The following is a 17,389-nucleotide window of genomic DNA, read 5'->3' as shown; positions in this document are numbered from 1 at the left end:
CTGTTAACATCCAGCTGTCCAACACTACAATAGCCAACAACAATGCAAACCAGCCACAGACTGCACACAGCACAGCCAGTGATTTTCATACAGAGCGCTACGTGGCTTTACCAATAAAAAAGCCTATACAGCCTACTTACAAGATGAGTACCTTTTTCAAAGATCAGCAAATGTTAGTGATCATAATTAATCTTAATATGATGTAAAAAAAAATGTTGTAATTTATTTCTTGGATGTTGAATAGCTGACGAATCGATTGAAAAATATTTTCCAGAATCGTAAGAAAACTGCAGTGGAGCATAAGCAATTCTCAAAACTTTCAACGGACATTACCAGGACATATACCAGGGGTATAAGAACGATTTTGCCAGGACAGTTCAATTCAAGTTGAGTTGCATATCCACTAACGGAAAAAAATCGCAATAACATGAAGGAGTTGTGCTAAATAAACAGAAGTTGGTAGGCGTGTTTCTAGATCTGAAAGACGTTGTCTATCCGGATTAAGCGCCAGTCGTATGAGACCGGATTAGTAGCTCCGCTTTCGGGATGCGAATCACGTTTGCTTTAAATACACCTTGTAACTGTCGTGACCATTGGTTACCTTTCTGACTGGACGTAGTGGGTTGATGGTAGTCAATAAAGCCTTTAAGACGACAAAGACGCCACTATCAACACCTCACAGAGTTTGAACGAGGTCGTGTAATAGGGCTACGAGAAGCTGGATATTAATTCTGTGATACTCCAGAAAGGCTTGGCAGAAATGTAGCCATTATACAGGGTGTTACAAAAAGGTACGGCCAAACTTTCAGGAAACATTCCCCACACACAAAGAAAGAAAAGATGTTATGTGGACATGTGTCCGGAAACGCTTAATTTCCATGTTAGAGCTCATTTTAGTTTCGTCAGTACTTACTCGATTCACCGCCAGTTGGCCCAATTGAAGGAAGGTAATGTTGACTTCGGTGTTTGTGTTGACATGCGACTCATTGCTCTACAGTACTAGCATCAGGCACATCAGTACGTAGCATCAACAGGTTAGTGTTCATCACGAACGTGGTTTTGCAGTCAGTGCAATGTTTACAAATGCGGAGTTGGCAGATGCCCATTTGATGTATGGATTAGCACGGGGCAATACCCGTGGCGCGGTACGTTGGTATCGAGAAAGATTTCCAGAACGAAGGTGTCCCGACGGGAAGACGTTCGAAGCAATTGATCGGTGTCTTAGGGAGCACGGAACATTCCAGCCCACGACTCGCGACTGGGGAAGACCTAGAACGACGAGGACACCTGCAATGGACGAGGCAATTCTTCGTGCAGTTGACGTTAACCCTAATGTCAGAGTCATAGAAGTTGCTGGTGTACAAGATAACTTAGACCGCGTCACTGTATGGAGAGTGCTACGGGGGAACCAGTTGTTTCAGTGCCATGTACAGCGTGTGCAGGCACTATCAGCAGCTGATTGGCCTCCACGGGTACTCTTCTGCGAATGGTTCATCCAACAATGTGTCAATCCTGATTTCAGTGCAAATGTTCTCTTTACGGATGAGGCTTCATTCCAACGTGATCAAATTGTAAATTTTCACAATCAACATGTGGGCTGACGATAATCCACAAGCAATTGTGCAGTCACGACGAGATTTTCTGTGAACGTTTGGGCAGGCATTGTTGGTGACGTCTTGATTGGCCCCCATGTTCTTCCACCTACGTTCAATGGAGCACGTTATCATGATTTCATACGGGATACTCTACCAGTGCTGCTATAACACGTGCCTTTACAAGTACGACACAACATGTGGTTCATGCACGATGGAGGTTCTGCACATTTCAGTCGAAGTGTTCGTACGCTTCTCAACAACAGATTCGGTGACCGATGGATTGGCAGAGGCGGACCAATTCCATGGCCTCCACGCTCTCCTGACCTCAACCCTCTTGACTTTCATTTATGGGGGCATTTGAAAGCTCTTGCCTACGCAACCCAGGTACCAAATGTAGAGTCTCTTCCTGCTCGTATTGTGGACGGCTGTAATACAATACGCCATTCTCCAGGGCTGCATCAGCGCATCAGGGATTCCATGCGACGGAGGATGGATGCATGTATCCTCGCTAACGGAGGACATTTTGAACATTTCCTGCAACAAAGTGTTTGAAATCACGCTGGTACGTTCTGTTGCTGTGTGTTTTCATTCCATGATTAATTTGATTTGAAGAGAAGTAATAAAATGAGCTCTAATATGGAAAGTAAGCGTTTCCGGACAGATGTCCACATAACGTCTTTTCTTTATTTGTGTGTGAGGAATGTTTCTTGAAAGTTTGGCCGTACCTTTGTAACGCCCTGTATATCACTGTTGACATCGGTGGTCACGGGAACGTATGGTCTCAAGAAGACCGAGTTATGGACGGCTACGTGGCACCACCGAGAGGGAAGAACATCGTGTTCGGTGCATGGCTCTGTCGCATTTTACTGCATGTGCCGTAGTTGGTACCACATTGACACAACGAAATGTTACAAATCGGATACTTCAATAACAGCTCCAAGTCAGACGCACTATAACGTGGCTTCCACTGGGCCCAAATCACCGCCATTTGCGACTCCAGTAGTGATGGCATGTGTCCTAGTTAGAAGGAGGCCAGATGAGCGCTTGTAGCCAGCTTGTCTGGTTGCAACCAAATGTCGTAACACAACATACACACATATGTAATACTACTAATGTAAATCCACCCGATGATGGAGGTTTAAACCTTCGAAACGCGTCGTGGAAAAATAAAACGGTGACTGGTAACAGTAAACTTGTTGTTTCATTTAATGTCAGTAACAGTCACGGTAAAGCCTAACCTAAAAATGTTCGCATTTAAAGCTTATCTCGCGTTTACATAATCTGTGATCGTGCAATGTTAATCACTTAAATATGTTACCTAGACAAATGTATTTCCGAAATTTCGTTATTCTACATTCATTACATTTTGGTGTTGCTATTTCTTTCTGCCGTCCGTGTATTTTTCGTTCTGCGCAAAGAAAACGAATATGAAAACGGAAACCTCACCAGACATTACGATAATAGCCTAAATTTCGTACATCTTAAAAGTAGCTGAAATGGCTTGCGAAGATGCTACTATCAAAAGAATACAAGTTTCCAATACTGGTTCAAAATTAATAGACAAGGTGCGGAAATTGTAGGCTTGTGTGGAGTACTACCCAAAGCAAAGAAAAAAAAATCTGGAGATTTACAAATTGCGTCTGAGCATTGCTAAACATTAACGAACCATATCGTGTATAATGAAGCGGTATCAGAAAGAAGAAGTAAAGGTATATGAGGGAAAACACATACGAAGAGTAGGTACTACGGTGAGGCAGTTGCTAAGATTATTAGGATTAGTTAATAGGGAACGGATGCGGTGGTATAAGAGAAAACTGGAGGGAACAACAAGGAGTGTTAAACAGAAAATCGAGAAATGGGGTTAGAATAGCAAATATTTGTTCTGCTTACGGCAGGAAAGCTTGGGTGCCCACTGAAACACAAACAACTCTTTGACTGTCAGTTGGAAAATTCTTGGAAGATAATGGCTTCACTGCTTAAAATTTATGAAGGCACTTTCTAACTATAAATTTTCTGTCAGCGCAGTTACAGATTCTGAAGCCACCTCCGAAACTGATTTAATTCACCTTCCATGTAACGTGACTTACATTTGTTCTCCGTGTTTGGTACTTCAATTTTGTGCGAGATGCATTCTGTCTACTATTCCCGAAAGAGAACGAGAGCACAGGAACTAGAAAATCAGCCAAGGAATGGGATATTATTTCTGGGCATCTTATTTTAAAATTACATACAACCTACAGTTAAAATGGAGGGAAGTTAAGGCTTAACGTCCCGTCAACACGAAAGTCTTTCCAATCGGGGCAGCCGTTCGGTAGGTTGAGGGCATTAAGGAGATTCGGAGAGGTGATGGGAACTGTTGTGACTTGGCAAGACAGCCAAGTCACAATGAGAGGAAGCCGAAAGGCACGCGCTTAAGCTCACGCAGGCTGGCGTGAGGTCTGGAACAGTTAAGGGAATTTTTAGTAGCAAATAAAGTACGTAGTTGATGTAATACTTTAATCCACAATTGTAGAACATCTCTCTTGACGGTACATGTTATAACCACAATATGAAATAATATCAAATGCTATGGCGCCTTGCTAGGTCGTAGCAAATGACGTAGCTGAAGGCTATGCTAACTATCGTCTCAGCAAATGAGAGCGTATTGGTCAGTGTAGCATCGCTAGCAATGTCGGCTGTACAACTGGGGCGAGTGCTAGTAAGTCTCTCTAGACCTGCCGTGTGGTGGCGCTCGGTCTGCAATCACTGACAGTGGCGACACGCGGGTCCGACGTATACTAACGGACCGCGGCCGATTGAAAAAGGCTAAAAGGCTACCACCTAGCAGGTGTAGTGTCTGGCGGTGACACCACAGGAACCACTCATATTTTGATTCGAGAAATCACCAGCGTCTTATTTCAGGATGGTTACCCAAGACGAGTTGTGGGATTCGGGAACGTTAACCACGGTGCCAACGGGTTCCATTCCTTAGTTTGTTTCTAACTAGTTGGTTACTGTGGTTAGTGGAGCACTAAACAGCTGCTTACTAGAATTTGTCACACAGAAGTGCAGGAAACATCGCAATCGAGACGATGTCAGTTTGGTTCCCTCCACCATACTCGATTTTCCTGTGTCGATACCGTACAGAACGTGCAATGTTACTAGCAGTCGTAAACAGTTCATTTATGTCTAAGAGAACGGATAACAGTGCAAATAATACCTACAATATTTGCTGCGTGCTGCATACATAAAGTGTATCTGAAATACGACCAGTCAGTTAGCAGAGGACGCGTCTACATTCGGGAACCAATCAAAAATGTAGAACTGTCTTTAACCTGTTCCTATAGAAGTTACTTAATTACTGACATAAGCTTCACTTCGCAGGGCCCTGGCTGGCTTCACTTTTGGCATAATCCTCATGAAGGTCATCAGCGTCTTTTCTGGGTTCCTGCTCTACGCCACCTATCGCGACTGTGATCCTGTCAAAACCCACGTAAGTACTCCCCCATATTTAGAAATTTTCTATCTCAGATACTTTATTTGAGTATTGTTGACTTCGTGCGTCAGTGCATTATCTCACGACTTTGCAAAATGGTTCAAATGGCTCTGAGCACTATGGGTCTTAACATCTACGGTCATCAGGCGCCTAGAACTTAGAACTGCTTAAACCTAACTAACCTAAGGACAGCACACAATACCCAATCATCACGAGGCAGAGAAAATCCCTGACCTCGCCGGGAATCGAATCCGGGAACCCGGGCGCGGGAAGCGATAACGCTACCGCACAACCACGAGCTACGGACACGACTTTACAAATACGAAATATTTTAGCTCTAATTTCTTGCGGAACGAAATGTATCCTCTGCTTCTATAGGTAATGGATTACAAGTCTGATGCTCTTCTGTTCAGATCGGTTTACGGCATGATGACAGAAGTAACAATTAAAAAGTATTCATAAAGTAGCAGATAGTACTGTTTCGTTATAGACTGAGTACTCGTCATTGTATGTATTTATTGCCATCTTACGTTACAGACTTACTAAATACCCGCCATTGTATGTATTTATTGCCATCTTCTCCTTTCCCCTCTGTCTGTCCCTCCGTCATTCCGTCTCTGTCCATCTCCTCCTGCCCCTCTCTCCGTCTATATCCTCCTGCCCTATCTTTCTGTACATCTGCTCCTCCGGCCTGCATCCATCTATTTCTTCCTTCAAACTTCGTTTCCTCTCCCACTTTTAATCCCATTTCCTCCTCTCCCTCTCTTTCTCCATCTCCTCCAGTCACTCATTGTGTCCATGTCCTCCTCTCCGTCTCCTCGTTCTTTTACCTGTCTACCTACGCCTCTCCTCTCTCTCTGTCCAACTCCCCTTTCCTTTCTCTGGTAATTTCCTCCTCGCACTCCCTCTTCATCAGCTCCTATATCCTATGTCTATCTCACCCTCTTTTCCTTGTCCATCTCCTCCAATCCCCTCTTTCTGTCCATTTCGCACTCCTCTCTCTCTCTCTCTCTCTCTCTCTCTCTCTCTCTCTCTCTCTCTCTCTCTTCCTACCACCTGTGTATCACCTCCTTCCCCGGCGGCCGCTGTAACCAAGCGATTATAGGCGCTTCAGTCCGGAACCGCGCTGCTGCTGCGGTCGCAGGTTCGAATCCTGCCTCGGGCATGGATAATTGTGATGTCCTTAGGTTAGTTAGGCTGAAGTAGTTCTAAGTATAGGGGACTGATGACATCAGATGTTAAGTTCCATAGTGCTTAGAGCCATTTTTTTAATCTCCTTCCCCCTCACTATCTGTCCATCTCCTCTCTCCTAACGTTATCAGGCTTACCCCAGTACTAGCCTGGTAATTCATTCTCCCACAGTAATTCTTTCCAGATCGCCGCTAATACGTGGACGGAATTCGGTGAAATCGTTGCAAGGGTTCAGGATGAGCTTTTTGCTCTTGATTTTGGTTGCGTATGCACATTTAACATATTTCTCACCTATTTGTACACATATTCCAGCTGTAACTCTAATGAATTTCGTCCTGTAGTTTCATTTTCACGCTGTTTGATATTTATGACGTCGTATCTCGTATCCTGAACGATGATGTAATGTTGCTCATCGAGTACATCCAGTGTCGCAGTTTATTGCATATCTTGTTGCTGAAAGAATTCATTAATATAGTGAGATGAAATAGTCTGCGATGTGATGTTTACAATGTCCTCGGCTGCCACGGCGGTGCAGGAGGTGTCTCGTCCCGACCAGCTGCTGCCCTTCTACGTGATGCGGGTGGCCGGCCACGTCCCCGGACTGCCGGGCCTCTTCGTCGCCGGCATCTTCGGCGCTGCCCTCAGGTGCGTACAGGCTCTGCAGCAGGGGAGTCTTGGAGAACACGTACGATCGACCTCAGTGTTGCTTATGTTCGATGCATACCAGCATGCAGTACTGACGGCGCAGTTATAGCCCAGATTTCACTACAACTGAGACCTTGCCGTTCATGCTAAGAGCCAAACCGACAATGGGACAAAATAACTTCAACAAGCAATAATACGACAGTATGACAAGGAATATCTGTTTCCAAACGATGCGCAATTGAACTATGTTTTAGGATGTGACCATTTAAATGCAAAATTTTATTCTGGATGTTCTTCAACCGAAGTAAGGAACTGGAGCCGTTGCTAATTTAATTTGACACTTTAATTTGACATAGATTAATCGAGATGAGTAAACAATTTTAATCACTTGTGCCCTCTTATCAGTTGCGAGACTGCGTTTCAGATTCAACCGGAAACAAGTGTCACGAACTGTCGTACCTACTGGTTCCAAGATACTGTCGTGATTACACATTTTCGATGTGTGTTCATAAGAAGTGTAAACATTTAACTGTAGCAGAAAATGGAACGTATCTTCCGAAACATCTAGTGTGAGGAATAACTCAGTTCAGTAGCGTTTGCCGATTTTATTACTGTACACATGTTACTACGGTCATCACCCCTGTATCTATGGAGATGTACGCGCCTCCAAGGAAAATTTAACTGTGGTAAACCATTGTGATGAATAAGTGCTCATGTTCACTAGACTTTCTCTAATTTTGGCCCATACTACCGCCTCTGAAATTTGCCTACCACATAATCATAGGAGGGTCACTCCAAAAGAAATGTACACTATTTTTTTTAAAAATTCAACTTTTATTCTACATGTTTGTAAGTTTTACAGTGTGTAGATAAATCCTTTAGAAACAATATTTTCATTTCTCCACGTAATTTCCATTCCTCTCAACTGCCTTACGCCTTCTTGGAACCAGCGCCTGTACACCCGCACGGTAAAATTGTGGACCAACCTGTTGGAGCCACTGTTTGGCAGGGTGCACAAGGGAGTCATCAACTTCAAACCTTGCTCCACGAAGAGAGCCTTTCAGTTTCCCAAAAACATAATGGTCACATGGAGCCAGGTCAAGACTGTAAGGCTGGTGTTTAAGTGTTGTCCATCCAAGTTTTGTGATCGCTTCCATGGCTTTTTGACTGACATATGGAAGTGCCTGCTTTTGCCGACACTTTCACTATTTTGCAAACACTTCCTTCCACTATCCCAAAGTAGCGTGACAATTCGTTCACTGTGATGCGTCTGTCAGCAATCAACAATTCGTTAACTCTCTGCACACTGTCTGGAGTGTGTGCAGTGTCGTACTGCACTGCTTCTGCGAGGACAATCGTCAATATTGCCGTGCCCGCATTCATCACATAACCTGCTTGCCCACCAACTAACTGTACTGCGATCGACAGCAGCATCTCCATAAACCTTTTTCAACCTCTTGCGGATGTTTCCCACTGCCTCGTTTTCACAGCACAGGAATTCTATTACAGCACGTTGCTTCTGACTAACGTCAAGTGTAGCAGCCATCTTGAAGACATGCTATGACGGCGCCACTCACGGGAACAGGTTGAACTAAGTTTGAAAACAAGGGGGGAAGGATGTATCTACACACTGTAAAACTTTCACACATGCAAAATGAAAACTGTATTTCTACACAAATAGTGTGACTTTTTTTTTTCTGGAGTTACCCTCGTAGTAACAACAGCACCGATACTTGTACTTCACTGTCAGACATCAGAAAGTTTTTCGCTCGTAAATTTCAGATAGCGTGTTTTCGGATTAGGATCTCTACCTCAAACTGACATATTTATCTTTGTTTCACTGTTCCTGAAAGTTTATCACGAAATCATCCTGAACTAACTAGTTTAATTTCAGTGTCCACATATGAAAATTTGCTTGGTGTTCGAGTATATTTATTCTGTACTACTAATTATCGTCTTACAGATCTTAGCAATGAGCGCTTGATTTCAGTTCCATGTCTGGCACTCTCAACGCTCTTTCTGCTACTATCTACGAGGACTTCCTGCTGCCACTGATGCCCAAAAAGAAGACGGATCTCCTGGTGAATTTTATAATGCAAGGTATCGTGCTGGCTGTGGGCATCGTCACCGTGGGAATGGTCTTCATTGTCGAGCGGCTGGGAACAATTCTGGAGGTAAGCATCCATCTCAAAAGCAACAACGTATACCCAAAAGGTCTGAAGAACTCCGGACGTTTGTTGTAGGGTACTTAAAGAAACATTCGGACAATACGAGAAATGAGAAAATTAATTCATTACTAAGTTAAAACGATAATTCTGATACCAAATACCTTTCAGCAGACAAAATCTGAAAGGTTTATGTCATCAACTGGATCTTTAGACTGAACTGTCTTTGAGCTTCTGTTCGTTTAATACTCTAACAAATTTTATGTAAATAGACTGAAGTGGCAATAAAAAATTTATATAAGTACCTACAAGGGGGTTTCAAGTCTGATCTGTCATTTTCGTGTAATGCTGAGGTGCTATTCCAGAACATGGAGAGCTTCGGCAATTCTGTTCGTATGTAAGGGGGAATTTAGAGTAGACAGGGGCAGCAGTGAGAATATGGATAGAAGAAGGGAGCCTGCAAGTGTAGTCCCAGCAGTTGTGTGAACCATTTCGACAACGTGGCTTGGAGGCCAGCGCCTCTGCCTAGTAAGCTGGAGATCTACCTTTGATTCCCGGTCTTCGTACAAATTTTCACTCACTGCTTCAGTCTGTGTACATAAAATCATATCTGTATGGTACCAGAAAAGTCTCTGAGAATCTGTCATTTCATTTGTCTAACAAATTTATTCTGATAGCGTACGCGTTTTGAATAGAGAGTGTACTTTTTTCAATACAGTCGGTACTTTTTACATGAAAGCTAATGTACAATTTTATTCTTCACACTAGTCCTCGACATTTTTCGCCTCTGTGTGAAACATTGATCGCTGACGTTTTTCAAGCGCGTGTAGTAGACATACCACTGATAAACGACGGGGAAAAAATTAAAACTACGGAACCCAGCTTTATAATCACTTTTGCGAATTGAAGTCTGCGTTAGGGAATGCAAAGCTTTTTCTTTCCTGATTAAGTACGATGCCACAATCATTCAAAACGTAGAAGAATTTCAGTCCATACAAAAAGTGCCCAAATCATTAGTTTAATTATAAAAATCTCCTTTTTTGCGAAGTTTATCAGCTCAAGTAAATAATTTTTTAACACTTTTGTATTCTTTTTGTGTTAAATCAGTAGTTTGTAAATATACTTGTTTGAAAAATGTCATATGATGAATTGATACTGATGTCAGATTTTCCGTAATTTTCAGTCATTGTGTCTGTTTCAGTTCTGATAAAGTATACATTTAAATTGTTTCTACATTTACGTCACTGATATCCCCAAGAATATTCAATTATCTGTGAACGGTGGTGTAAGTGCACATTCAGTGTGGGTTCGAACCTAGAGGTTTAATTTGGCCACTTGACATTGTGATGGGGGTGCCTTCCATTTTGTCAGTAGCACATTATAGTACAAAAATAGTATAAATTATATGAGCATTCAATAATGATATTTTCGTTTGGAGATTTATTCTCTCTTATAAAAACGTCAGAACATCAGAACATCGTATTAAAATAGACAGATTTTTCATGTTAAGAAATAGTCAGTTCCTTTCGTTGTATGTGTCAGACACGCTGGAGCAGTAAAAGCCACCCACTCTTTCAGTTACGTCAGAATACATATTTGAAATTCAGCTTCAGCAAGAATGTAGCAACAGGACTGCTTACACCAATTGAAGTCTCCGAACGCCCAGGAGATATGACAATGTATTTTTTCATTGTAAGAAATAAGCTGTGATTCTACAGTTTAAATTTAGAGCAATGTTAAACTCAGAATTACTGAAACTCAGTGAAGAGCCTGCACGGACGAAAGATGGATATGGTGTATCTTCAATAGGAGTAAATTTACAGTTTCTGTTCTAAATGTAATGTTTAGTTTAATGTTAAATCTCACATTGATATTAGTCATTACTGTAATCGATAAAGCTGAAGTGATGAATATGTGTCAATCTTTATACAAATTCTAAAATAGAACGTGAAAACGAACATCATTTAAATATTAAAATATTCTGCAGTTATTCATTGTGGCAATCAGTTGTTCATTAGGCTATGGGATATAGAATAACTCAGTGTATTTAACAGGATATACAAGCTTAATTTATGTTATGGGAATTTCCTTCTTTCAACATAGTGTATCCAGACATTATCCGATCCATTTGTAACCTATCCAAAATAATTGATTAAATGCTTTTTCCCCATTTCTTAGCTATGCATTACAAACACCTGGCAGCAAAGTCGACAAACATGAATTAAGGAAACTTTTCTTACAACTGTCTCTTTACGGAGCAATAAGGTGCCATAATACAAAAAAAAAAAAAAAATATTCGAAGGGTAATTTTAGTTATATGTTCTTGAAGAAGGGCACAAAACCATGGCGTAATAAAATTTAAGGAATGTTTCAACTGATAAAGCCAAGTAAATGCCACTCATCTTTTTTCTACGGAAGTAAGCCTGTCTTAAAATATCTGATGAATGAGAAATCTGTTTTATTGTGTCTCTACTGAAAAATTGTACACATCGTCCGTCCAGCCAAATGCTTCCTGAGGCAAACTCCTTAGCTTCAAACTTCTGTTTCTCTTATAATATATATGGCCCAGTAGCAGAGCTTCCCCTGACTTAACAATTATCAACGCGTGTGGGATGCGATGGGGAGTCATACTGCAGGATATCCACATGCAGAAAAGACCAGCCAGCAGCTGTTGGAGAAATGGAACGTCCTACTACAAGACATTACCAACCTTGTGGCCTACATGGAAGCTCGTTTTAGAGTACACATTTCCGTCCGTAGTGATCATACACTCTTAACGAACAAATAAAAATAAATGCTTGTTTCTGTTACTACTGTGGATCACTGTAGCAGCTCGTTCCATGTATGGTCGAAGTTTCGTTGACCTACGTCACTCGGCAGTGACATCGCATGTGAAAATTACTTACGCCACGAAATTATGTTGATGATGGATGATTTATTCAAGAGAAACTGCTTCACAAGTTGAGCAAGGCAATAAAGTGTTGGTCTACTTCTGGTCCTTATTCGGGTAGGCAGTGGTTGATAAAGGTGTTGGACGTTCCCCTGAGAGATACCGTGCCAAATTCTGTCCAATCCTGAGATGGTTGGAGGGCCCTGCCCATTATGCTTCAGCATGAAGATAAGCGGTACAAATTCTCGCTGTGTGTGGTTGGCACTGTTTCTCTGAAATGTAAGCCCAAGACGGCATACCATGAAAGGCAACAAAAAGGGGCACAGAATATTGTCGACGTACCGCTGTGCTGTGAGCATACCGCGGATGACAACCAGAGGGGTCTTTCTATCAAATGAAAAGGCATCCCAAATCATCACTGCCGTTTATCAGGCCATATGATAGGTGACAGGTTTGTATCCCATCCCTCTCCAGCGAGTATCCCGAAATGACCTCCCTGCTCATCGGAACTCAATTTGAAGTGTCTCTCATCACTCCAGTCAATGAGATTCCAGGCCGAATGTACCCGACATCATTGCAGACGGGCCTGTCAGTGTATAGAGATCAATAGCAGTCAATGCAAAGGGCACCCTGAGCTCAGCCCTCTTCCAGTGAGCCCCCGATTGATGCTCTTTGTGGTTACTGAAGCACCGGCCGCACGTCGAGTCGATGATAGTGAGGATTCCGGAACTGAGTGCCTCTCGGTCTTCACGTACTATCATCTATCTAGAGCAACCGCTTCCTACCTCCTTGATGCTGTGTTTGACCAAGGTTCCTGCGAATGTCTTCGAATAGTGGCATGCCTCCTATTCAAATGTCGAGGGACTGGCCGATTACTCCAACCAACTTCCTTGAGATCAACGACACGTCCGCTCTCGAATGCTGACATCTGCATATGTTCTCCATGCGCCTCTCTGCGAGGCATAATAACTGTCCAACTGCACGATGTTTGCAAAGACTTTATGTCATTTTTTATTTACACGTCAAAGTTCCGTAGGACCAAATTGGGGAGTAAATCTCCGGGGTCATGGAACGTGTCAGTACACGAAATTATAATATAAAAGTAATAATAGATAAGTTTAAGTAAACGCAATCAACAATACAACAAGAATCAGCTTAAATTTTCAAGGAACTCTTCGACAGAATAGAAGGAGTGACCCATGAGGAAACTCTGCAGTTTAGATTTGAAAGCGCGTGGATTACTGCTAAGATATTTGAATTCCAGTGGTAGCTTATTGAAAATGGATGCAGCCATATACTGCACGCCTTTCTGCACAAGACTTAAGGAAGTCCGATCCAAATGCAGGTTTGATTTCTGCCGAGTATTAATTGAGTGAAAGCTGCTTATTTTTGTGAATAAGCTATTATTGTTAACAAGAAATGACAGTAAGGAATATATGTATTGAGAGGCCAATGTCAAAATACCCAGACTCGTGAACAGGGGCTGACTAGCGTTTCGTGAGCTTACACCACTTATTGCCCAGACCGCCCATTTCTGAGTCAAAAATTTCCTTTTAGAATAGAAATAGTAACCCCAGAATATAATGCCATACGATATAAGCGAATGAAAATATGCAAAGTAGACTAATTTTCGTGTTGAACGATCAAGCACTTCAGATACCGTTCGAATAGTAAAAATGGCAGCATTAAGTCATTGAACAGCATCCTGAACATGAGCTTTCCACAACACCTTACTATCTATCTGATGACCTAGAAATTTGAACTGTTGAGTTTCACTACTCTTATGCCCACTCTGTGAAATTAAAACGTCAGGTTTTGTTGGATTGTGTGTTAGGAACAGTAACAACTGAGTCTTACTGTGATTTAGCGTTAGTTTATTTTTTACAAGCCATGAACTTAGGTCGTGAACTGCACTATTTGAAGCCGAGCCAATGTTGCACACAACATCCTTTACTACCAAGCTAGTGTCATTAGCAAACAGAAATGTTTTAGAGTTACTCATAATACTAGAGGGCTTATCATTTATGTGAACAAGGAACAGGAGTGGCCCCAACACTGATCCCTGGGGCACCTCCCACCTGACCATACCCCACTCAGACCCCACATCACAGCCATTCTCAATACTGTGAATAATGACATTTTGCTGTCTGTTGCTAAAGTAAGAGGTGAACCAATTGTGAGCTACTTCCCGTATTCCGTAATGGTTCAACATCTGGAGCAATATTTTGTGAACACAATCAAATGCCTTAGTTAAATCAAAAAATTTGCCTAGCGTTCGAAGCCTTTTGTGTAAAAATCTAGTAAGTCAAAGAAAAAAGAGAATTTCGTATTTTCAGTTGTTAAACGACTTCTAAAGACGAACTGTACATTTGATAACAAATCGTGTGATATAAAATGATCAATTATCCTTACATACACAGCCTTTTCAATACTTTAAAAAACACTGATGGTATAGAAATAGGTCTAAAATTGTCTTCGTCATCCTTTTCTCCATTTTTATAAAGTGGCTTTAGTACTGGGTACTACAATCGTTCGGGTAACTGATCATTGCTACAGGAAAAAATTACAAATATGGCTAAATACAGGGCTAACATGTGCAGCACAGTACTTTAATATTTTGCTTGGCACTATCATAACCATGAGAGTCCTTACTCTTCAGTGATTTAATTATTAACTCAATTTTCTCAGGAGAGTATTTCAGACATCAGTCTCAGAAAGGGATATGGCAAGAAAGTTATATGATTACCTGTAGAAACTAAATTTTTATTTAATTAATCAGTAACTCCCCGAAAATTATTATTAAATACTGTACATATATCTGATTTATCAGTAACAGAAATATTTTTATTACGAACTGACTTTATATCGTCGACCTTCTATTTGCATATCACATACTCTTTGCCTTCCTAATAACATTTTCAAGCACCTTACAATACTGTTTGTAATGGGCTAAAGTAGCTTGATTGTGACTACTTCTAACATATTTATATAATTCCCGCTTTGTTCTAATGGTTCTAATGGCTCTGAGCACTGTGGGACTTAATATCTGAGGTTATCAGTCCCCTAGAACTTAGAACTACTTAAACCTAACTAACCTAAGGACATCACACACATCCATGCCCGAGGCAGGATTCGAACCTACGCCCGAGCGGTCGCGCGGTTCCAGACTGAAGCGCCTAGATCCGCTCGGGCGCACAGGTGGGCGCTTTTTTCTGCATGATATCCTTATCCCACTAGTCAGCCACCCGTGGTATCTGTTACTGCTAGCACCCCGTTTACAACGTTCTAATGGAAAGCAACTCTCAAAGAGCAAGAGAAATGTCCCCTGTTCACTATTCTTGCCACGTGCGTGGTGAAATTATTATACAGCGTCACATATTCGTCCATCGGCAGCCAAAATTTATTATTTTGTGTCTCCTGTACAGATATCAATTAGTGAACAAATTGCGTAACTGATGCGTGGTGCGTCGTTTTTATTTTTTGTCTATTTTTATCTTACAGTGTAATTTCTTTTGCCTGTCGTTAGAAGCGGAATTGCTACTTTGCGAGCCGGCCGCTGTGGCCGAGCGGTTCTTGGCGCTTCAGTCCGGAACCGCGCTGCTGCTACGGTCGCAGATTCGAATCCTTCCTCGTCCTGGATGTGTGTGGTGTTCTTAGGTTAGTTAATTTTAAGTAGTTCTACATCCGGGGGACTGATGACCTCAGATGTTAAGTCCCATAGTGATTAGAGCCATTTGAACCATTTTTGAGTAACTCTGCGATAAAGACATTCAACATACTTACTTTCAAGATAACAGAGCAAGAAAATCTGGAATACCCAGCAATAAGAACATACATCATTACCAACTTCTTCCACAGTCTATCTATCCTTATTCGAAAGCTGTAGATTTCTGTTAGCTACTTGCCAGATGGGGTTGTTAGTTGTAAAGATGCTTGACGACAGGCCTCTGTAGCAACAGAAATAGAAATTTTTTGCTAGTTAAAACACGCGTCCAGAGCACGGACTCGAGACTGGCTCTGTCTTGCGCTGGCAGAGCTCCACCGGCTGGTCCGAGCACGCTCCACGGCGCAGCCCGGAGCCTTCAGAGTGCCAGCAGCGGACTCCCACACGGCCGTCAGTCGGCCGCGCCAGGCTACCAGTGTGTGCGCTGCCGCCGTTACTCCGCTAACTGCCTATTACAGCTAATCTTGTGACAACAGCGCGCCGTTTCTCTTTGTGTCCACAGCTGGGCTACAGCGTGGGAGGCGTGACGAACGGCGCGCTGCTCGGGATATTCACACTCGGCATGCTGGTTCCCTCGGCCAACACCAAGGTAAGCACTGACCGCAATCTAACAGTGAAGCCACACCACCGTAGAGTACTCATTACATGTATACTGTCAACAGAAAAAGTAGAAACCTTCCGTAATTAGGGTACCGTATATTTATCGGTTAAAACGGAACCCTTATAAGATCCATCTGTCTGTCTGCTTCCCTGCCTGACTCTCCGTCCGGCTGTTGAAACCCGATTTTCTTAGGAAGAGGTAGACGTGAAGTTGTAATTTATGTCACTCACTGTATCTGGGTGTTGCAAAAATTAAAACTTATACATCAATGCGACCAAAAGATACGGCCATTTATATTACACATCTTGATACTCGCAGACTCACTCATCAAAAACTGTAGGTGCATGTCGTTGACCTAGAATCATGAAATGTAGAGAGTATCAACGTTCAACAGTACATTTAAAGGAAGAAATCCGAAACATGTTACTTTGTAATTATATCAAACAGAAAAAAAATTTAAGTCAATTGTTGTCTGTCTGTTAAGACGCCTTCTTCTCAGGAATGGGAAGACATGTGAAGTTTCAAATTATCTCTTATAAATAAGTTTGTGGTACCTTCGCGCTATAAGAAAGCTAAGCAACTGAATGGAAGCAATCAAAAGGTACGGCCATTTATGTGACATTTTGATACTCGCAAACTCACTCATCAGAACATGTAGATTGGTCTAGAATCATGACAGTTGGCACAGAGAAAGGCTTCAAAATGCAAGTAAATGGAAAAATCTGAAATTTTTAATTTCTAATTATGTAACAAAAAAGAACTGTCATTTGTTATCCGAATGTCTCTCTGTCCGTCCGTAAGATGTCCATGACTAAGGAATTTATTGCTAGCACACTCGAGCAGATGTAATTTCGATGGATTGCGTACGCGCTGCCTGCGATATGTAAGCTATAAGAGAATCTCAGACCAAAGAGCAGTGTTGTATGCAGTAGGAGTAATTAGTAGCTAGCAGTCGTGTGTATCGAGTTGGCTGGGCCGGTCGTGGGGAGCAATGGCGGTGCCTGAGCGATGTAGTATAAGATAAAAGCAGACTCGCGCTTATGTACTACAGCTATATCAAGTCCCATGTAACTGTTTTTTTAAAAAAAATCCCTTGATAATAA

The 17,389-nt window shown here is 42.0% G+C and overlaps 1 protein-coding gene across 1 annotated transcript in view; it reads left to right on the top strand.

Moving 5' to 3' along the window:
- The window catches only part of LOC124613178 (sodium-coupled monocarboxylate transporter 1-like), a 95,697-nt gene that overhangs the window by 55,036 nt on the left and 23,272 nt on the right, over positions 1-17,389 (top strand). Inside the window, exons 8-11 of the mRNA XM_047141817.1 lie at positions 4,959-5,067; positions 6,797-6,906; positions 8,897-9,080; positions 16,188-16,274. Coding sequence (XP_046997773.1) covers positions 4,959-5,067; positions 6,797-6,906; positions 8,897-9,080; positions 16,188-16,274 — 490 coding nt within the window. The remainder of the gene's footprint in view (positions 1-4,958; positions 5,068-6,796; positions 6,907-8,896; positions 9,081-16,187; positions 16,275-17,389) is intronic.

This window comes from Schistocerca americana, chromosome 4 (assembly GCF_021461395.2).
Source record: "Schistocerca americana isolate TAMUIC-IGC-003095 chromosome 4, iqSchAmer2.1, whole genome shotgun sequence".
Lineage (NCBI taxonomy): Eukaryota > Metazoa > Arthropoda > Insecta > Orthoptera > Acrididae > Schistocerca > Schistocerca americana.
The sequence above is the reverse complement of the archived record's forward strand: the minus strand, read 5'-3'. Positions and strand labels throughout refer to the sequence as shown.